Source organism: Strix aluco, chromosome 7 (genome assembly GCF_031877795.1).
Source record: "Strix aluco isolate bStrAlu1 chromosome 7, bStrAlu1.hap1, whole genome shotgun sequence".
Classification (NCBI taxonomy): Eukaryota; Metazoa; Chordata; class Aves; order Strigiformes; family Strigidae; genus Strix; species Strix aluco.
The window spans coordinates 1,650,057-1,674,165 of NC_133937.1; the positions used below are offsets into that span (position 1 = coordinate 1,650,057).

The 24,109-nt window shown below is 39.6% G+C and overlaps 1 protein-coding gene across 1 annotated transcript in view; it reads right to left on the bottom strand.

Annotated features, from left to right (window-relative positions):
• Positions 1–24,109, bottom strand: part of PCDH15 (protocadherin related 15) — a 459,942-nt gene that overhangs the window by 163,488 nt on the left and 272,345 nt on the right. The window contains exons 15-18 of the mRNA XM_074830171.1: positions 22,854–23,047; positions 15,831–15,963; positions 9,902–9,981; positions 3,710–3,803 (exon numbers count right to left, since the gene is read on the bottom strand). Of these exons, the coding sequence (XP_074686272.1) occupies positions 3,710–3,803; positions 9,902–9,981; positions 15,831–15,963; positions 22,854–23,047 (501 nt within the window). The remainder of the gene's footprint in view (positions 1–3,709; positions 3,804–9,901; positions 9,982–15,830; positions 15,964–22,853; positions 23,048–24,109) is intronic.

The following is a 24,109-nucleotide window of genomic DNA, read 5'->3' on the forward strand; positions in this document are numbered from 1 at the left end:
CCTGAAATACAGGCTTCACCCACCCAACGAGCCTCACTTGTCTCTATGGAGAACAACAGTCTTAGTTTTATGAGAACAATGTTGCACAGACAAGAGAGTCATCACCTTGAGAGAGATACCTTTTAAAGCAGCACGGATAATTTTCTTTCTGAAATCTTCAATAATTTCAAAGCATGGCAACACTTCCCATCTGAAGCATTCCATCTAAAATGCAGTATTTTATACACTTTTATTTAAAAATTAAATGAGCTGAAGTTATGCCTCTTTAAAACCCATGTTATAATGGCTAAAAATCTTTGTTCACAATAGAATTTAGCTGAAAAATATCGATCTTGAAATGTCTTGAGTACTGTTCACAATTTCTGAAGCAAAGTCACTGGCTTTCTCAGATAAGTATGAAACAACAATAAAGATGTTTTATTTTTTCCACTATGTAAAGGTACTCACATGGGTTTTTATGCATCTTTATGCTTGAAGGCTATGAATTAAATGACCTGCTGCACAGTTAAATTGTCAGTGCAACCGTTGCTGACCGTGCTTGAGGAACAGGCTCATACTACATCACCCCTTTGAGATCCCACGCAACCTGAATCATCCTGTGATCCTATGACTGTTGTTCATAAAACCTAACTACAAAAATGTACCAATGCCAAATTTTCATGTTGCAACTGAAGAGGAAAGTTCTAGTTAAAAGAAATCAACAACACCCACCCCAACCACAACAATAAAGTCTTTTTCCTTTAAATGCCTTTCAAATTTTAAAGAAACAAGCAAATACAGAAAAAGCTGTATAGAATAGAAAAGCTTGCTTTGACTCTAATAGCTAGTTTCAAACAGCCCATGCTGATTGGAAAGAAATCAGTTTCTATATTTTACCAGCTAAAATATGTTAATGTCATTTCAATTAACTTGCACCTGCCTGTGGAATTAACTTTGTGATTTTAGGGAAACTGAAACAAGTTCTTCAATCAGATAACCGTTTTTCTGCAGGCACTAATAGAATCGTTCAAAGAAGCAAACCTTGACGACAAGCAGCAGGTGAATTAGCTTGGGGAGCAGTAGTTTTGTAATTGTAAGAATTTTTTTTTCTTTCCTAAAGAGACACCATTGCTTTCTGATATAAACTAGTTAAAAAGAAAAGGCGCTCTATGAACTTTCACTGACTTGTTGAAACAAGCATCCATGTCCTTAGAACGGTTTGCCATGTTACCAGCTAGCAACTTTAAATGAGTCCCTGACCAAGGAGGAGCCTGTCAAATAGCAGAGAGTAAGTCCGAAAGAGCTGCAAATCAAAGAAATTGTGCCAGGATGCAAGGAAGCCTGGCAAATTAGGCAAAACCACTGTTTCCTGGCATGGAAAAGGCATGGAGATTTAATAGGCTGAGCTGTCCTATTTCATCTATTTGTTTGTAAAATAAAAGCCAAGAAACTTATACAGCCAACTCCTAATCCTTTCGTTTCATGTACTGTCACCAGGAGCTTAGGGTGCAAGAGCAGTCAGGTCAGCTTGTCAAGTAAGACAATTTTTAAGACAATTTTAAGATGAAAGGTGCCCCAGCACTGACAGAAAGCACCATAACAGAAGAAAACAACTACAGCCAGGTAAGAGAGAGTGAGGAAGACCCCAAACCAAGCAGCAGTAAAAAGAACACACACAAGCTAGAAAGTGTGACTGCCTTTCAGTGTAAGAACAACTAACACACACACCTGAAGATACAAAACTCCACAAAAAAAATAGATGGTACTGAGGGAGGAAAGCAGATAATGAGACAGCAACAGAGGGGATTTTTTAAGCGTATGTTGTTACAGCAACAACAACATAAAACACCCTCCATCAAGAGCATTCAGTACCAGAGCCCAGTGACCTGCTGCTGTTTTAATTGTCTTTCTGCTTGTCAAGTAACTGCTGTACTAGTAAGAACTGTTATGCTTATTGAGAAAGGATGGGTTTTATGTCAGCATTGGAAAATCATAAATATCTTTCATTGATGTGACAACAGTTCTTTGGGCTCTAATCATTTGGACAGGTAGTCCACTCTACATCAGCATAATTCAGACAAAATACTAATGAAGCCCTCCAGAGTTTACTTTCAGTGTTTTTTACACAGTTGAGCTTCAAAAGTCATATCTGACCTTATGTACAACTATTTTATGTTAAGCAGCATGCCATGATTAACTGGATTTCCATTTAAAAACAACTATCTTCTTCTGAGTGTTAAAATGGATCAGACATCCAGTTAAGTTCCAGAACAAAGAGAATGAATATCTAAGAGGAAATATCTTTTCAGTAGCCTTTCTATGCCCAAGATAGCATTTCAGCAACATAGCATAATCTGAAACAGAACGCAAGTATTTTGTTTAAATCTTCAGATTTCACAGCTGGAAGTTACAGATGAAAACAATTGAGCTCATAGCTATCAAGAAAGGAGAGTAGTTCACAAGTAATGAAATTACAAATATTAAGATGAATTACTGAAGATAACTGTAACCACATTTTAATGGAAAAGGTGTAGGCTCTGTTATAGCTACTTCATATTGCCACAGAATTGTCCAAAGGCTCTAAAACTTTCTCAGTACTTTGGGAAAAAAACTTCTCAGTAAATATTGAGCAGGAAGGCAAACATTATAAGCTGAAGAAGGTAAAATAGGAGAAAGAGCATGCCATAGAAATAATACATAAGATTTTCTCCTGCTGCAGTGAACATAAGGTGAGCAGGGGTCCAAACCACAGGGTTTTCATGATTGCTCTTTAGCAAACTGTCAAAGATGTCTCTGTTTCAATCTCAAGCCTGAGCACTGCCTCCTAGAATAGCCCAGGTGATGAGGATATATTATTTTAGATCTACCCTTATACACTGTAATTTTAAGGTCAGATACACAGACACTTCTCCTCCATGGCACAGGTCTACAGCAGAACTGCTGCACTCCCATGTACCTTGCACAATCCAACTGGAGTAAATCCCCCCTGTTGGGACTGCTACAGACTTTTAGAAAAACTAATTCCATTCCATCTGCTTGACAAATAAATACACATCCTTAAACAGTTTTCCATTTTTCAATATGGAAATTGGAAAGAATAATTTTGTTGTTCTAAACATAAACGTGAGCAGTAGTTTGTTGGTTTCATTGTGGGGTCACTGCATGCTTGATCAATGCAAACATTGAAGACTTAGACATACCTCCCCATTAAAAAGTTTTCTTTTTTTAAGACAAGTGGCATGGGCACTTTTTTTTGATTTTTCTTGAGGGCTTAAAATAATTGAAGCTGGACAATGCTTTCATTTGTCAGTTCTGAAAAAAGTTCAATGCATTTGACTAGAGAAGGTACAAATCTATAAAACAGCTGCCCACATAACTTATCTTTAGGAGAAGGTAAGAAGGAAGACCGGTTATTTAATAGCACAGAGAAGAAATAGCCAGAAGAAGATGCAGGTATCTGAATAACGCAAAACCTTGACTGCATTGGTTCTTGCTGAAGAGTAACAAAGAGGCAGAAATAGCAGCAAAGTCACTTTGTTTCAAGATCAAAGGACATAACCCCAGTGATACACAGGCTTTATCTACACAAACATTCTTGAAATCAAATTGTTGCAGAGTACAGATATATTTGATCAAGACCCATATAAAAGCTACTACAATTAGACTACTTCCAAGTGCCTAACTACATACCATAACAGCCCATTTTCTTAAACTTTCACAGGAAACTCACCCCATCTGGTCTGCCATCCGAGGCTGTAACAATCAGAATATAGCGATCAGTGCTTTCTCTGTCCAAGGGCTTTCCTAAGGCTAGCAGTCCAGAACTAGTAATAAAACAAAAACATAAAACGTTATCACAACACTTCTAAGATACCTACAAGCACTTTTGTTCCGCTACTTTGTGTTACACAAATGTTTCCCTTTAAGCAAGTTAATAAGCTTTTAGGCTTTATTACAACTGAAAGCATGTTTTGTGTAGGTAAAGGCTAATAAAAACGATGAGCCAATTTCTAATGCTTTCTGCTTCAATACATGCATAATTTAGCATTAAAATAACAACCTAGTGATCTACAGGATTATACAAAAGGTAGACCTACACTGAACACACCACCCTCATTTTTTAGAAAACTGCACTGCTATAATAAATGAGAAGAGAGAATCACAAGCAGTCTGTTAACCACAGAGGAGTCCCAATCTCCCTGACAGGATTGCAGAACTAAATTCTGGGAATACAACACACACAGTCTTAAGCATGAGCATCCTCAGATCTTTATAGGAAAAGGCTACTAACTTGCATGTTTGTGTAACTGCAATAAAAGTGCTGGAATGAGCTAATGCCCTTTCAGTACAAGCAAAGATACACCATATTCCCTAATAATAAAATATTAACATAGGCAAAAACGTTGTGGAAAATTAAACAGGATATTGTCATTATTGATGCCCATTTAAAAAATTAATGAAGGGTTACTTGGAAGCCACATACACAAAAAAACAACAAATAAAATTTCACAAAAATGCTAGCTGAAAGCATTGTAAATTCCTGTAACTGCTGACAATAAAACAACCTAGATTTTGTCTCTAGGGTGATATAATTTCCTCATGCAGAAGTCTAGAAACCACCTGGAAGTGTGCTGTAGCAACACAGAGACAAGATCCCACCATGAATTCATTACTTTTATATTAGAAAGCATCAGAAAAGTACCATTGAGTTGACAATCCTGTCTAAGCAGACTAAACTCTGCTTAACTGAACTGGCAAAAATGCTACTTCTGTGATCAGCCCTAAAGTTCCACATTTCATTTACACGTTTTTGATGTCTACTGGAACATAGTCAAGTACGTAACAAACAGACATCTCAAAAGCCACCCAATTCACAGGCTATTTAATAAATATGTACCACTAAACATGGATCCGGGATGATATTTATTCTCTTCTCACATGAATAGGCAGCTTCTCCCACGGAACTTGTCCAAAAGTGTCATGGTCAGCTTCCAACATTTTAAGAGAAGTGTAACAGCACTGGATTTTGCAGTGCCAAAGCCACACAGGCTGGGATCTTGGTATGCTGTGACTTTCCATATGTTAATCCATTTTTAATGGGCATATCAGACCCAAGCACTTGTCAGGCGCAAGTATAAACTTTACTGGTTGAGCTTGCATTTTATGTCTATAACCTAAGAACCTAAACAGCTACTTGCTCAGAAAGAGGGCTTATTAAAACAAACAAACAAAAAAAACCCAAACTCAAACCGCACAAAACCAAAAAGTCCCACCAAACTAGAAGGTCTCAGTAGCTGTACTTCTTCAGAACACTTGGATGTATATAATCTTAGGTGTTTTATATAATTTTGATGTGTTTTTTCCCTTTGAGATTATAAATTTCTGCAGTTTCGGTTGTAACTTCTTACTCTCGGAGAAGACCTCAACAAAGTGGTTCCAGGCCAAGACTTTTTCCAACACTGTTTTCAGCAGAGATAAATAGCAACTTACTGGCAAGCCATTACTGAGAGCAGTTTCTTCTAATAAATACTACAGAAATAGGTGAGTGGGAGCATAATTCTCCCCTAGGATTGAAAGGTTGGTATGTAAAATAACATCCAAGCTCAGTAATCAAAGAAAAGAATATTTCAGGAGATGCTACATTCAATCTGCCTCATTGCTACATAACCAAAACATAGGCACGTGCTGTGTTTTGCTTCCTCAAAACAGGAAAAGCTAGCAACATCATTGTACCTAAAGTACTTTTCCAGAGGTTGGTAAGAACCAGTGGGACACATGAATATTGGGGATAACTTTGTAACACGGTAAATACGGAGCTGACACGTCTTGTCCCAAGCGTCAAGTGTCGTGCCAAGCTACAACAGGGCCTTGGGACCTGTCATGCTTCTTTGCATGGACTCGCCTAGGCCTGCTCAGGTTTTAGCTTTAAACCACAATTATCTAATGAGCAGGTGCCTGATACCAATGTTGTTTTAGCTTTTGCTTGCTTTTCAACAATTTTGTAGCATGATGCCTATTTTTATACGTATCTTTTTAAACTAACATGTAGCTATAACGTGGTTATTGTGCAAAGACTGAATTATGCACGGAGCAGTACAGGCGTGGCCTCTAGTGTAGTGAAAGTTCAGGCACAGGATGACAGCAGAGCCTTTGGGCTACAAACACCTCACCAGTGGCCTACTACTGGTAAAGAAACACAACCTTAGGACCTGCCCAAAACCAGTTTGGGGTCACAAAGAATAATAAACAAGTATCCCCATATGTAAAAGACACCACATGCAGTAGAAGTTCAGATGTAAGATAGATTTAGACACAGATGGGGGGAAAAAAAAAAGAATACTGTGGTACGGAGTGTGTTAACAAACATAAAAATTACTCCAAATGGATCCTGGAGTGAGGAGGATGCAACCTCATCATATTCCTCCTCCCCCCAGGCAGGACTTCAGATGCTGAAGACTCAGCATAGACCCCCTTGCTCCAGAGGAAATTATTGCCCTGAGGACTCAAAGGGAAGGTGGAAGAGTAAAGCATAACACCAGAGAGTGGGACAGACCTTAGAAAGTATATGTGGTTTTTTATATCTAGTCATATATGTAATAATATAAATATATGTAGCTATATAGAGAGATGTAATGATATATAGCTATACCGAAATATATATAGGTATATATCAAGAAAATATATGTATATATACATATAGAAATGTTAAAATTACATATATCAATAAAATAAATTACATTATACATATTTTATATATATACACATACTGAAACATACATATATATGCATTTTTAGCTATTTGCATTAGCATTACTGGATTATTAATAATGGATTAGACTATTAAGACTTCAATTAGACTAACAGTAAGTTCTTAGCTTTGCATACACACATGGCCCACAAGAAGGCAATGAGTATAAAAGTGGTGTTTATTCCAGCAATCTATCCTATAATTTGTGTGTGACAAACTAATAACACTACGTATCTCATTTTTGCTTTCAGTCTCATCTACTCTCGTCTACTAAGGAATATTCAGCTGAGCTCAATTCATATTATTGTTACATTACTAAAGACCAATTAACTTTTAAACTAAACTTTTTATAATTTATAAATAGCAGATGTTGAAACAGTAGTGATGCTACTGAGAAAGGCATTAATTTCCTTGAGGGCTGTAGAAAAGTCAGATGTATCAACAACTGACATGAAACATTACACGGTGCTCTGTATTTTAACAATTCTCTTATTTCCAGGTGTTTCTGCAAATGAATGAGCTATCATAATAGATCATCTATATTTTTTCAGCATTTGTTCAAGACACTGGCATAAAATATGAACAAAAGAGTTGTTTAGGAGAGGAACAGTGAATAACATAAAACACTGTGGTAAGGTATTAATTCACAAAAAAAAAATCAAAGCGGAGATAAGAATAAAATATTGACAACCAATACTGCTTTACTAACACTGACCTTTAGCTACATGTATCCATTTAAATTTCTCCAGTATTTTTCCACTTTCATATTGCCTTTTTTATCTCCTCCTTCCTACCACTTGAACAATTGCAATCTACGGTTTCCATTTCAACAGATGAACATCATTCAAGAGACAGGCTGATTTATAAAAACTCCCATGTTTTACTCAAGGATTCAGACGTACTTACATTCATTTAATACCCCAGCTTTTAACCATCACTTTCCCTGGGGAACATAAGGAGGTACTGAATTCCTACAGATCGTGCTCAGGTTGTATTGTGAAAGAAGAAAGAACAAAACCATCTCACAATCCTCACATTGAGGATAAAAGAGATCTAGTAGGTAGATGTAAAACGGGTAATACTCAGTACTCATGCCACCAGTTATGGAATTACACAGGGAGTAACTGACATGCTCCAGGATGCAAGAAAATAATCCAGATGAGAAAAAGGAAGAGAGGGAATCATGTTCATGGTCTCTGCATTGGCCTTAAGGTATCTACTAATGCATTTATGTAACACTGAGATAAATTTCTGTAGCCTTAATATGCCACTCACATTATCTGTATGCTTTGTTTAATATTAATCCTACTTTAATCTCCTATCGAGACATTTCAGCACCTAGAAAAAAACATGCAAAAGGCTGAAGAAAACTTTGCACAAACAATTTTCAAGAAAACAGATGGAAGGAGAGCAGGAAAGAGAAAACACTTCAAAGAGCTCTCCTTTTTACCAAGAGGCAACAGATCAAAAAGACAAACAGACGCCTGACTTTGTGCTGAAACCCTCGACGTGCTGTGGTGCTCAGACCCACGGGGCGTGTGAGGCTGGGGGGTGTGTGCCAGGGGGTGTCAGGCTTTCCGTGAGGGGCCCTGGAGGCCGGTGGGATGGAGGAGGACTCCCCCCACCCCTGACAGCCCCTGGGAGGTGGCACCTGCAACTGCTACAACACTGCCCGTGGACAGACACGTAGGGGTGTGCCGTGCCTGCAGCCTTCAGAGAGAACAGCAGATTTCTTATTCATTTCAGGCTGAATTCACAGCTGTGAATTCACAGGGCACCTTTAACAGCTTGACTTCTGGCTACTGTCATGCTGTTTACATCCAAAGATGGACAAAACAGGAGCTGCCTAGGATCCAACTTCTATGCCATGAGTCTGGCAGGCCAGAAGTCGCCCTGAATTTGCACGTTTTTTAAGTCCTTCTGGTATGAAGAACTACCACGATTTTTACGGTGCGATGTGAACAGCGCTGTGATAAGCACGAGCTGCACAAAACAACTGCCCACTGAGTAACCCCCGTTCGGAGCACCTCTCACGTAGCCAGGCACACGCCTCGTTCTTCAAGTTCTAAAGGTCACAGAGTGGGTCAGACAAAGTTTCTCTATGTTAAGGGGAGGACTGCTAGCATCGCTTGTGCAGAAAATCCTACAAGTGTGCGCTGTGCTGGAGCTATGACTCCCAGTGCTCCCTCTGGGCTGATGAACAAAGCACACGTTCCCTGATCTGCATGAAAAGTCCTGTCCTAAGCGATGAATAAAACCAGCAGCCCAACATCGTTTCCTGCTCTTGCCACGAAAATGAAACAGTCTCCTCTCTCTAAGCTGTCCCTTTCCTTGCCTGACAAGTCTCTATTATTAGAGGCCCATCAATCTTGGTGGATAACAGCATCAGCATCTCTTGGGATCTTCAAGGCTTTTTTCACATTGTTTCATAAGTGATTTGATTCTCCGTCTATGGGAGATTTATCACAGTGAGTAACCTAGAGTCTATATAGAGACTTCTTTCAGTACAACCTCTCCCTCACACCAAATTAGAATAATTTTTTGCAATTATAACCTCATCATAAACAAATAAGCCCCAGGTTACTTTTGTCCGATCATCTACCACTGGAAGTCAGCTCACCACCCTCCTTTCTTCCTGCAATGAAAAAAAGATACTTTGGAGTGTAAATAATAGCTGCTTGGGTAAAATAAAGAAGGGAGTGGTGGGACAGGCACAGACCTATCTGGTGTTTATAATTTTAATAATGCACCTGCCCTTTCTAGCTCTATTTAAGTTGGTATTCAATTTAAGGAAAAGAGGTTTTAAAACAACGCTCAAAAGTATTTCCACTACAGACTAAAACACCTGAAGGCAGGAAACTAAGGCAAAAAACGTCCCTGTCATTAGTCAAGAGCTGACAAGTATAAGGTTTTTAATTAATCCCTGGTCAGTCTTTTAAATAGAATGTTTCCACCTCGGTGAGTTTTACCTACTAAAGTGTTTAAAATAAATAAATAGTCCCCTGTGAAAAACTCCAGAGGGCAATATCATTCACAGAGCTCTCATTAACGTCTAAGAGCCAATCTAAAGAACAGCTGAATATGTCTGATTACAAGTCTTTTCTTTTGCTCTCAGCCCACATATTTACTTGACTGAAAAGTTACAAGTCTATTTTCTAAGCGTTTTCCACTTACCTTTGAGAGAGATTAAAAACTTGTTGAGGATCTCCATTCTGAATGAGGTATCTTATAGGGTCACCCTCTCTATCAAAAGCCTTTAGGAGAAAAGAGGATAAAATTAAGTCAGTTATAAAGCTTTCTTTTCTTTCCTTCAATTTATAAACTGGAAAATTAACCCCTGAAGTTCTATTAAAGTTATCTACAGAAATAACACTAATTTCTCTGTTTCTGTCTACAGGAATAACACTAATCTCTCTATTTCTAAGGCGACGGTGGTAATTACAGATTGGCTACTTAAGATAAAGCTGTAGCATGTCAGAATTCTTATGGTACAGCGAAACAACAATATTTTGAATACACTTTCAAATTACTACTACACATAAACACACAGCATCACAAGTATGAAATACAGGCTTTATTCAATTCCTTTTATTTTTGTCAGCTACAGACTGATTAGACTGAACTTTTATTTTTTCCTTTGTTCCTATTCTTCATTTCCACTTCTTCTCCAGTTTTTTCTTTCTGTTGGTTTACCAGAATCCTAATCCTTTTGCTGATGCTCCACTGAGCAGTGTAGACATTGCAGCACTCACCCTCCGTGATAATTTGCTTTTGGAGGGATGAAGATCAGGATGAGACCTTTCAGAAGGGATATTAACAGCGCCAAAACAAGTATATTTCACCTACTAGATGACAAAAAGGCTTTTCAGAAGCTGAGGAAACTACTTTTGAAGTTAAGCTTTGGCTAATCTACTTCCAAAAATGACCATAAATATGCCATGTAATTATTATTTTGTCAAGTGTACACACACATTTTCCCCAAAAAGACTACTGGGTGCTTTTCAGAGAAAATACTGTCTACCAAACTGTCTCACAGTTACAACTATTTAGCATTTAAAATCCAAAGTGATTAAGGATGCTATCGCAGGAAAAACAATAAAGACACTGCTATGAGAATTGCAAGAAGTCCAACCAACAAATTCAAAGAAGGGCAGATAGGATTGACTAGGAAACAGGTCACATAAACAAGGAGAGAGTATTTTAGTGTTTCTCATCTTTCAACAACCACCCTTTTTCTTACCTATTTTCTGTAAGCATTTCCTGCAGACCACAGTCAAGCACTGTGTATCTTTGGGCTGACCATCTATAAAGCAGTACTTAAGACAAAAAAAAAGAAAAACAAACAAAAAAACCCCACACCACACAAAATCCCCAACATTAAGAACAGAAGCACAAACTATTACATTGTGCAGGCAGGGAATCTAGTAAGAAACCAACTTGCCTTAATCAAAGGAAGCATAGGAAAATAGCACCTATGTCAGATGAAGGGGACCAGTATAAAGAAAAAGCAAGAATAACTATATGAGGACAAAGTCAGAAAAAGTCGAGGCAAAACTGTAATAGAAACAGAAGAGAATACAAAGGATAACAAAGAAATGTTTAAAGAGGAATGTTAAAGAGGAAACGAGGAATGTGGTACCTTGCCACAGTATAAAAGCAGGAAGGATGATGTTGAGAAGGTCAAAGAGCTAACATTTCTTGTGTTTCAGCTGCAACCAAGCAGCAAAGAAAATTAACTGTGGCAACAAAGGGGTAAAATATCAGATGAGAATAGGGAAAGAATAAGGCAGAGAATACGTACATAAATAGAGTATCTTCAAATCATCTACTGAAATTAAAGCCTGATGAAATTCATCCTAGTGTATAAAAACATAGGCTGAAGCAATCTCAAAGCCATTAACGGGTTTTTTTTGAAAACTCACAGAGGACAAATGTGCTGAAGGGCAAACACAAGGTACATCCTTCACAGAGGAACGAGCCAGGAAATCACAGACCAGACAGGTAGAGCTCAATTCCCAGAAAACCACAAACAATCAAATTATCTGTAAGTACCTGCGATGACAATATGGAGATGGATAACACAAAGCTAAATTTCTCAAGAACAAAGGATATCAAACCAATCTAATCTTCTTTTACAATGGGACAAGAGGTCTTGTAAATAGAGAAAAAGCTGTGGATGTAATAATGCATCTTAGCCATAGTAAGGCTTTTCACACTGCCTTGTGTGACATTTTCATAAACAAGTTCAGACAACACGGTCTCCAAATGGAAGATGGGATTAAGCAAGAATAAAAGTGATCATAAAAATTAAGGTCAGACAGCAGTGGATAGCACATAGCATTGACTAAATTCTGCAAAAGTGTGTGTAAATTTCTTCCAATACCAATCAATATTTTCATTAACAAGATCAGTGACAGAATAGAAAATTTGTTTATAAAATCCACGGATGGCACTGAGTGACAGGAGGATCCAGCACATTAGAGGGTGTGAGCAGAATTCAAGTATTTTTATGCTGAAGATACGAACAGTCAGGATCTGACTCAGTAAAGCAAGTGAAAAATATCAAGAATATGAAACTATGCAAATACTGGATGCAGAAAATCTGACTAGCTGGCATCTCTGAGGACTATCACAGATTGTAAATCAGCAGAATCACATTGTTGATTCTATCTTTAGTGGTCCTTCTTATTCTTTTTACCTTACCTGCAGGGGATCCTGTCCTCACTTCACATTTAAGGGTACCTCAGATACCATGCTTATGGTCTACATTCATTCCTAACAAGTCAGGAGACTTTCAAAAAGACAGAAATAAAAGACTGGTTCTAGGTAATTTCATTTTCTCCTTATGTTCAAAGAAAATGTATTTTTCAATCAACATACTTAAAAAAAATCAGGGGAAAAAGTTTATAATTTTTTAAAAAACTTCTGTTTTCTTTAAAACCAAAGAACAGCAAGTTATTATGTACATAAGAAAAACACTCAAGACTTGCACATGATAAAAGAGCAATCTATACCTACTATTTTCCAGATTAATTGTATACAGTGACTTCATAAATTGTACACAACGATTTCATGTTGCTTCCTTGTTCAGCACATAACTGGACCGTGATAACAGTCCTATCTGTTTTGCAGACTCCCAGAAAAATTACACTATTTGCATATTTTAATTAATAATGGTTGGCAGAACATGAAGCAATAAACGTCTCCCAGGCAAGCAATAAACTCTGAGGTTTATTTACAAATTAATACTGTGGAGATCATTTAATATTGTATTACTTAATCTCAAATGTTGTTAATTAAAACACCAGTCACAATCAACTGGATACGTTATAAAATAAATAATAGTATAAGAAAAAAATATAACCTTCCATCATCTGCGTGAAAAATTTTAATGGAAAAAGAGAAAGTAAGTTTTATTTTTAGAACATGTATTTTAAAGTATAATAGGCAAATTTAAAACAGCTGCATTTGCATTGTTATTGACACTGATGTTTTGCAGATCTTCCGATTTGCTAACTTGGGAATATTTAAAGTAACTTGCTTCCTCTCCCCCAGTTTTTGTAATCCTCATGCTGTATGCAACACTAAACAAAATATTATTAAGAGGGAGTCATAAAAGCATAACCTCTTAACCTTACCCCACCAATGAAAACATATCTTAACTCCAAAATACTTAACGTATAGATAATGAAAGAAAAAGTCGCTTTGAAAATTTATACTTGAAAACACTTGTGAAATATTTGAAGTCTGTTAATATCCTATATTACCTATGAGACATATGCAATAGCTTAAGCTATTGTTAAAATTCCACAAAAAAACCCAAGGTGACTAATTGGTAACTTTCTGTTTGCCTGGAAAAGACAGCACAAGATTTCATATGCTTAAATACTCAGTTTATGAATGTTTAAAATGTCCTGGCCAATTTTACACAGGGAATAAAAAAAGATGAAGACAGAAATATATTCCACACAATAAAAGTCCTTTAATACAGATGGGAGTATTAATGCAGAATGAGGCAGTTGAACTTGCACTATAAAGACAATGGACCCACGTTTCAGGCCCAGGACCACCAGCCCCACAAGAGATACAAACTTTGACTAATCCCCAAGAGATGAAGTCAACGCATATTTGTGATTTAGCAATTGAATATTTTCATAAACAGAAGTTGTTTAGCTGAATTCAAGTCATGCATAGCATATTGGTAGTATAAGATAAATCTACATTGCAGTAACGACGATGAAGTAAAGACAACATTTTCTATGCATTTCCAAAGCTCTTAAAACTAACTGATGAATTTCACTCTTTCCCAAACACAGTAACTCATAATTTCCAGGGATCTTGGGCATGTAGCAGGAAAACACCCACTGCTACATCACCAAAGTGCTCGCTAGCATCCTGGCTAGGAGGAGAGTAGCTGGCATGACCATTCTGCACCTCCCCTGCCCTGCCTGGCACGGGCTGTCTCTCCCAGATTTACTCAGCATACTTTACCAAGATCGTCTGGAAAGGAAAACAAAATCTAAGCAAAATGTTTGGGGTTTAGTGAAACATAAGAGTTTCGTGAGACAGATTATTCCAACAGTGAGGTCCATTTTCTAAGCACATTTAAATTGTGTAAAATCCTTAAATACTAAAACATGCTAATAATTTTTCTGCCTCCAAAGATCACCCAGGCCTTCAGCCATATAGTCCAGCACCTGTCAAGTAAACACAAATGTTTCTGTTTCTCAGCATGCTCCTGGCTCCCATTCCTCTTGTGGGTTTCCAAAAACAAGCATCTCCCCATCCATGAGGAGAAGGCTCTGAACAGCATGGCTCTTCAATTCTGAACTCACTACAGGCATTAGAGACATGTCAGAAGTTAATTTTCAGCACTGAGATAAATGAGTCATGCTCCCTCGGCACAGGTGACTATATCAGTTTAACCATCCATAATAATCTTAATCTTTCATCAGATAACAATTTTAATAGAAACTTACCCATTCACCTGCATCAGTGACTCAATTAGAGTTCCTTTATTTCACACACTTTGGTTTGGATTTTTTTACCCCCGTCCATTTACTGAATGTGCAAAACACACAGAGCCACACACTTGAGCTGATAGGAACTGACCTCATTCCACTGAGTTCAGCAGACTTCAGTACAGCTACACTGACTTAGAGCAGATAAGGTTATTGCTCTCTATGGTTTCTGTTTAGTTCAGGTATCTCCAGTCTTCTTCCTTTGAAGGGCTTTATATGAAGTCTGAATAATGTTATAATATTTACAGGAGCCACACTCAGGAGAGCATGCTGTACTGAGTTTATTGCTTTAGACTTGAAGCCATAATGATTTCATAATAATAAAAAGTTCCTGATCCCCGCAAAAAACATTGAAAGAGTTGTAATTTATCTCCCTTTTTTGCACAGCTGGCTTTCAAGACATGTGGACAGAACACAATGCAGCAAAAGCTTTGGGAACAGTAAATAAGCTAGGAGAAAGCTGATATATTAACCATGCAGCAGCACACAGAGAAGAAACCTGGGTCTGCAAACTATGTCGATACAGCATTATAAGCAATACTGCACTAATATACTTTCACTGCTTCCACTTGCAGAGCTATACTGGGTGGTCAGTTAGTATAGGGACCTCTGCTTTTTGTTAGCCCGTTAACAGCAGTTGCTACATACACCAAGGGGAGTAAATATCTTCGGATGCTTTTCAAAAACCACAGGCTAAAGAAGGCTGAGTTCCAAAAACCTTGCTGAAATTCCCTGTGAATTAGGTGCGGAAGGTCCTAAGCTCTTCTGATTTGCTGACAAACGTATATATAGAGATTTTAACATAAGAAATTGCAGGCCTTTCAAGTTTTGAGCCATTCATGGAGTTTTTTTCTCATATACTTGAGTCCCATATGCAGCCTATAGTGCCTTTTAGCACATTTAACACAAAAAAGTAGTTACAGAAATACCCAAGCCAGCACTTTTCCTACATGATCGATGTAAAAGGGGCTATTCCTGGCAATTAAATAATTTTCAATCCCTATAAACAGTCTCTGTATGCAAGGACTGGGTTCCCCATGGCATGGGCAGAAACAGAAGGAGTGTGGCAAAAGCATCTGTACCTGCAGGTTTAACAAAATGGCTCCAATTCTCATGGCCTCGCTGACTTCAAGGCTGTACATCAGCTGGGGAAAGCGGGGAGGGCTCTGGTTGTTGGGCGGAAGGACCTCAATGTAAACAGTAGTAATAGAGCTCCTGCAATGCAAGGGAAAAAAAGAAGTCAAAGCCAGTCAAAATCAATAAATCAACAAACACAAGGCAACCAACAATGTCTATTTTACACACTGTGTGTTCTCTAGCTCTAACAACCTCCCTTTGCTCCTTTACAAGCTTCAGGATGTATTTTTCATTCTGCAACAAAAATAAAGCAGGCTGCCACATTAACAGAAGAAAACCTAAATAATTTCTTTAAAAGTAGCCCGAGTGTTCTTTGAAAAACAGAGCAGTAAGGTATCAGTGCAAACTCCACATACAAAGATGACTCCTAATCCCCTGGTGATACTGTGTCTTCTAGAAGTGCATGACAAATTCCAAGGTGGTAACTGCTCCTGCCATGCACAGTATCTGCCCCTGGAGCATCCCTGCTGTCGTTTGGTTTGCTACCTTTCTTTGGAAGAGAGGGAACTGAAAATGCTGATGGAGAGGATAATGCTGTGAGAAGACTGATGTACACAACTCTCTAATAGGCTGCATCAATACTGTGGTACACACAAATAAATCCAAGCCTACTTCAGAGTAGTGAGCCACAGCAATACAGGAGACTGCAAAACCCACGGAGAAAACCTAGCAGACCCTTCAACTGCACTGAACCCCTAACCCAAACATCCTGCAAACAGCATTCCAGTTTGTGAGCTCTTCTTGGAACACTGAATCTCACCACAGACCCTGCAATGACCGTGCTGTAGACACACTTGCTATTCAACAGCTCTGAATTGAGAAAGGGAGACAAAAGTCTCCCTGAAGTTGAAAGAGATTTAAAATCTGGCTTAAAGGGACCTTTTTCTTGCATCTTTGCTTGGTTACCCCATCTGCCTTCTCTCCTGTATGTTAAAACAGTACCCTTGCCCCAGGACAAAATCCTGAGGAGAGCAAGTGTTACAACTGCAGGTGCAGGTTTCCTCCGCCTGATTCCTTTGACAAATCTCAGTCTTTAAGGCTGCAGGAAAGAAACCGCTTCAGGACAAAGGGATTTGTCCCAAATTTTATCCCTTTTTTTTTTTTTTTTCTGGGGGGGTGGGGGGAAAGGTGGGAGTGTGGAAAAAAACATGAACACACAATGAGTTGCTTCTTGCAAGGCTAGCAAACTCAGAGAATCCTACCAGAAATTACTAGATATCTTACAGCTGAAACAGCTTCTGTGTTAACTGATAGAGTTCATTAAATACCAAAACGACACGTCACTGATCCATATTTTTAATTAGCTGTACAGGATTCTGACTAAGCCATGTGTTACAGATGTTTCCCACTGCCCTTTGCCAGCAGGTTTTATAACTCCGGGACACAGACCGGAGCTGGGCAGACCATTGCCTCAACACCATGACAGATAGTTACGTTTTAGGGGCTGTGTCATGCTGCACACTGACCAAGGTAACGACCACAAACACCCCCAATACAGAACGACAAATCCCACCCATAGGTAACTGCTGCTGACGGAGCTCCATCCCTAAGGGCACATCCACACACGCCGCCCGCGCCCCACAGCCCACGAGGAAGGGAATCAGCCCAGTTGGGTGCGTCCCATTTTTCACAGTTTGGCCACACATTTTGGCCAGCATGGAGCGCACACTGAGAGCTGCTGTGCTGTCGCCTGCTTCAAACAGGAGACAGACATGCTCCTCACTTGTGTTGCCCAGGGGCAGCGGTGGGGCTGAGGCGTCTCTGTGAGGAGAGAGGCTGGGGCTGCCCCAGGGCGGGCATGGCCAATTCCAGTTGGTTCTAACAGCCACATGGCTGGGCATGGGCGAGTTCCTCAGCCCTGCTGGTGGTGCCTCTGGGGGAATGGATTTAAGAAAGGGGAAAAACAGAAGAAGAGTAAGGAAAAAAAGTGTGAGGAACTTTGAGCATGGAAGACGGAGGAAGGAAGACGGAGGAAGGAAGGAAGGAAGGAAGAGGGAGGGAGGGAGGGAGGGAGGGAGGGAGGGAGGGAGGGAGGGAGGAAGGAAGGAAGGAAGGAAGGAAGGAAGGAAGGAAGGAAGGAAGGAAGGAAGGAAGGAAGGAAGGAAGGAAGGAAGGAAGGAAGGAAGGAAGGAAGGAAGGAAGGAAGGGAGGAAGGGAGGGAGGGAGGGAGGGAGGGAGGGGAAGAAGGAGGGAGGGAGGGAGGGAGGGAGGGAGGGAGGGAGGGAGGGAGGGAGGGAGGGAAAGAAGGAGGGAGGGAAAGAAGGAGGGAGGGAAAGAAGGAGGGAGGGAGGGAGGGGAAGAAGGAGGGAGGGAGGGAGGGAGGGAGGGAGGGAGGGAGGGAGGGAGGGAGGGAGGGAGGAAGAGGGAGGAAGGAAGAGGGAGGAAGGAAGAGGGAGGAAGTGTCCAGGAGCCAGAGCAGAGACTCCCCTGCAGCCTGTGGGGAGGAAGGAATGGCAGAGTGGGGCTGTTGTGGACTGAGGGTAACCCCCATTCCCCACCCCCTGCGCTACTCAGAGGTAGAGGAGTTGTGAATGAAGGAGTGAAGTTGAGCCTGAGAATAAAAGGGAAGTTGGGAGTTGTTGTTTTAGTTTCTGTCTTTGTTTCTCACCATCTAAACCCATTTTAATTGGCAATAAGTTAAATTAATTTTCCCCAAGTCGAGTCTGTTTTCCTGTGACGATAACTGATAAGTGATCTCCCTGTCTTTATCTCAAATCATGAGCTCTTTCACCTTATTTTCTTCCCCCGTCCTGTTGAGGAGGAAGAGAGAGGCTGGGAGGGTATCTAGCAGCTGGCCAAGATCAACCCACCACATATATACTAACAATATATACAAGTTGACTCTAACAATCCTTAAATGTCCAACTGCTCTACCACTAGCCATGTCATGACAACCTAGCAAACATCCATCTGTGCCCCAAAACCCTGGCTACCAGCTAGTCCAGGGCAATCCCCAGCTTCCCACAAACAGCAATGCTGTGGATGCCGCCTTGCTACGTCTCTCTGGAGCAAGTGCCGGATTCATTTCCATCTACAGCTACAGGAGATGAAGATCTTACTGCTTTGAATGTAATAGCCATGTCCTTATTTGATTTAATCAAACTTTTAAAAAGCGCCTAACTTGCACTGAAACGCATCAGTCAATGACAGAGTCTTCCCATCTATCATATCCTTGGGCATTTATGAAGCTGAATTTGCAGATTACTGACTCAACGGATATAAACAAAACTGGTGTAATCAGGGGAAGATGGACAATCACAACTAAAGGCATAGATTACCTCCTTATAAACTACAGTCAGTTTCCTGTCTGCTCTATTTTAAAATGCTCCCTCATATCCAACTCATCTTTCTGAATCGATGTTCCACACTTACATTGTTGGAGGGAAAATAACCCAAAACATCACCAAATGCTGAACAACAAACACAATAAATTAGCAGACAAGATATCACTTGAGCATTGGGGATGCATATTTTCTTGGGATAGCTGCTGTCTGTGTATGATATACACATCCAAATTGTTGTGGTTTAGGGTGCATTTTTCTTCCACTGCTGAGTATTTAATAAAAATATATTGTTCTGTATCATTTTTTTCCTGATCCTGCTACATCTTAATAATACCCAAGTTGATTTATTGTCTACCAAGCTCTAAAAAAAAACAGTTTCTGTTCACCACAACAGTAAGCAAATTTTCTTCAAATCTTTAAGATAAGATCACAGAAGTAAAGCACCAGTAGTCTGCAAACTAGAAGTACTATAATATTAAATGGCTACTTTTTTCATTTCCAATCCATTTTTAAATTAGCATTTTGCAATTTTAACCCATTTATTTGTGTTATATACAGCCATTTAAGCGGCTAGCAAAATCTACTTTGCCATGGGGAATGAAAGGAGACAGAGCTGAGCCTTCCAACAATTGCAGTTGCTGTTTTAACACTGCAGGGACAGGTGAATACACCGAGAACAGAACAGAGGCTCAGGAACTGAATTGTGCTCACAAACTCACACAAGCATGGAAATATGGCTTTTACATTACCCCAGCTAAATGGCAACACAAAGGAAAGCATGGTCAACAAGCCACTGAGATTGCACCCCTGTCTCTGCTTTACTTATGTGTGCTTTCCACATACAACTATATCATATATATCATGAATATATTTATATACATGTGAACCAATATATCTTTGGCCAAACAATCTCTGCATATACAAGTCAAAGACAAAGTGTACTTTTTCACTGTGTGCAATAATCATCTCACGATCAGGTATTTTCCAGATTGGACTTTATCTGGCAGATTACTGTTATCACTAAGTGACATGCTTCCACTGTGCAGGAATCCGAGGTCAGTGGTGGAAAGGCTAAGGTCTGAAATGACATTGTTTGATTTTACAGATGTTCTTCTTATTTTTTCAATAATAGAAACTGCTAATCACTATATGTTTAACTATAACTTCAGTTCTAAAAGAAGCAAACTTTATCTTTTAATAATTTGTATAAACTTAAATATACTTAAAGTACCTAAGTATACTTAAATATACCTCAATAACTTACATTAATGATGCTTGCTATAGATAGAAACTTTAATAACACTCAGAAAAATATCTTGTTTTATGCACAGTCACCCTCCAAGAATTTAATGTGTCACACTATGCAAAAAAGCTACACAGAATGCATTTCAATTTAGATTTGTGCTCACAAAGGCTACAGAGCTACAGCTCCTGAGCCAGGTTTAGTAGTTCGGTCTTGCTTTGTGCATAAGCAAGGGGATAAATAAATACCAGCCACTTTACACATGACTACAGTTAGCCTGGTATGTCCTGCAACAGAATCCAGCTTTGGGAAAAAATGCTTAATATTTGAAATTACATCAAAATCCTTTATTAATTTTTTTTACAGTGCATACACCTTCCTGCCTGCACAGATATGTAATGGCTGGCTAGACCTAGCCCATTCCTAGAAGTCTCAAATACTGGCTACTGCCTCCAGCAAGGCAACGTGAACCACCAAACACAACGTGACATCTTTGTATTAGGAGTATGAAGTTCATAAAACCCCAACTGCGAGATTCTAACCACCTCACAGCCAGAAGGAAGTGAACTAAGGAGATGTAAAAGGATGGTTTTAAAGACCTCAGAGCTGTAGCTCGCATGAGCTCTCCCTGGCTTTTTTCTGTGTAAAATGGCAAAAGGCTGCTTCAACCACCACCAGCTCATTTCTGCTTTTCCAGCCTTACAGAAAGAAAGTCAGGAAGACAGTGAAATCTTTTGACCTGAATGTCCCTTACCAGACAGTAAGAGTTGTCCACCTTCTTTCTCCATGGCACCTCACTGAAGCTCCAGTAGCCCTCACCCTGATTTTTTAACCTTCACCAACACAGAAAAACCAGCTCTGGGCCCCAAATTCACCTCAGGTCAAGGTCAGACTGGCCCTGGGGCCACCCACCCCAGCTACAGGAATACTGCCTGGATGGAGTGGGTTTTTGAACACACATTAAAAGCTATGAAGCAAATTACGTGCTGTAATTCCACAAAAGGGGAGACAAGCAGAAGCAACAAGAAAGGAGAGCTTTTCCACTTTTGAAGATTATTGCAATAAAGACATTTTCAGAGGAGGAAGTACGTGCTCCCAACATACATCATCAGAAGTATATATTTTTAGACAATATAAAGATTTCTCAAACATAAAAGGAACTGATAGCAATCAAAGCTGTATTGTAGGGACTACTGTTGCTGGGGTCACACCACTGGATTCAGAAGCTCTCTGAAGTGGCATTATTGATTTTTGTCCTCCACTTTAATACTATGTTAGTACTCCACAAAAGCACGTGCATAATATTTCACAATCTCCTCCCCAGGACTACTAAAAGCCTACTATCAGCTACCCTAAGAGAGGGCTTATCAAGAAAGCAAACAAGAGGAAAAGGAGAAGAAAATTCAACCAGAAGACTGTGTTACGAGACACTAGTTTTATGAACAATCTAACAATCTGAATACTTCAGTGATTGGAAATCATAATTATAAATATGTGCACAACAGTATGAGCAGCTTTCTTGGAGACACGACAGAAGCAGCAGGTCCTGAAGAATGAGTGCAATTCCACTTTTGTGTTATCTTTCCTTCTTATATTCCCCATTTGAGGAAAAGAGAAAAGGTTGTGGGACATCTAAATTCTGGAAACTACTGGTTCCTCTCCGTCATCCTCTTTGGTAAGTGAGGTTGTCACATTATCAATACCAGGCCCAGGACATGAGCAACACTTTTATGCACCCCCTCTACATGAAATTACCTATGTGTACAACTGCCATATGCAGAACACAAACTCAAAAGAAGCAGGTAAGAGGAACTCGATACCTTTATTTTTTTTCAGCATGAGAGCATCCTATTCTAACCATACTAAATTTGCAGGCTGCTCTTCTTTATCAGCTGGTGGAGAACAGAAATAATTCTGCACGTGAGAATTTAGGTCTTAGCTGGGACACTGCTGACCATTGGCAGAGCTTGTCAAGTATGTCCACAGCATGCCAACTCTGGATGGCCTTGCACACCCTACACCTGGAGAGAAGGTCTCCAGCTCAGCAACCAGGCTATTTCAGATCCTTTCTGCATCACAGCAAGCTGCATTCTGAGCAAAAAGCATCTCCCTACTCACTTGCTTTCTTCTTTACATCCCTTCACTTCAATTTCTCTTAACAAATGGGCATGCACAATGACAGCACAACGTGTGAGCTTTTAAGAAATAGACCATTACAAACAAATGAAATAATGAAAATTGTGTACTATCAGGAAAAGATAAATAAGGAACAAAAAGTGAAAGACTTCCAATATGACACTTTTCCAAAATGTGATCCTTACACCAAAGTGAACACATTGAATTGTATTCCAGTGCGGAGTTACAGACATGAGGGTGTGCCACACTTCTTACGCACCGCTAAGCACTGATTAAAAAATTAGTTTCATTATAAGATGAATTACCTTCTCTGCGCAGGAGGAGCACTATCAGATGCTTTGACAGTGAGAGCATAGGATCGCCCCACTGCCAATACAACTCCTGGAGCAATGGTGATAAGGCCTGTTCGGTCATTGATGATGAAGTCTCCCTGATCCCCAGCCAAAATTTCATATACTATCTGTCCATTGGGTCCCTCGTCCGCATCTACAGCAGTGAGCTGCAATTCAAAACCAGAATGTCAGCATGCATGGTTCAGTGTCGTATTTTAATAGGTTTTTTTAAGGCAACTCAGTAGGGGTAGAGGAAGTAGAGGGGAAACTGGAACACCTGTAACATATGCAGTAATTTCTAATTACTGTACAAGGATACCATTTAAATGAAGGATAATAAGTGTAAAAACATCATGAAGCAGAGAAAAACTGCTTACCTAAGATTGCAAGCAAATTACTTTAAGATACGAATTAAGAAAGCTAATTAAGACCAAGTTTACTCTCTGTGGATTGGAATTTATAACACTTCCTATAAAGGGGGGAAGGAGGAAGAATATACTTATTGTGTTGCAAATGTAACAAGAGGATCGTATTTAATTACTGAAAGTTCCCATTCCTTTCTACGCTCTTCAGAGTGACAGCTTCGTTACTGCCTGCAAATCTAATAACCAGGTCTTGCATTACAAGCCCTCGTTGCGTGGAACTGGAGAACAACGTTTGCATCACGCATGCACGTACCGGAAAGGAAGGTGAGTGGAAGGGAAACAGCAGCTGTTCCCCTATGGATACACACGTAGGAAACACAACCACGCACCTCACAGACGTGCAAGGCCCATTTCACGTGGCAACATGACCCCACCTACCTGAAATGCTATGTTTGTGGGGGCGACCTCAGAGCCGGGTGATAAATGCAGCTGAGCACATACTTTTGTACTTTGTTGCCTCTACACTGTCTCTCTGCTGTGATTACTCTCACACGTAACGTTTCTTCTATATAATTGCACAACTTTGATTCTCTGAGCGTGAGCAAAATCTAAGGCCTAATATTTTAGACCCAAATTGTAATGATGAACATGATGAAATGAGGGGGGGGGGGGGGTGTCTTATCTCGCCTCTGGGAGGATTTATCCCACTTCTGTAGAGCGCCATGCTAAATCAAACATTTACACATGACCAGAAAACATAGCTCACTAATCATATTTGTTTGCCTTTAGCCAAGTGTCGAGTACCAATGACTTTGACTGCTATGCCATAAAGCAAAGAACTAGCAATCTGAGGTTTCAAACACA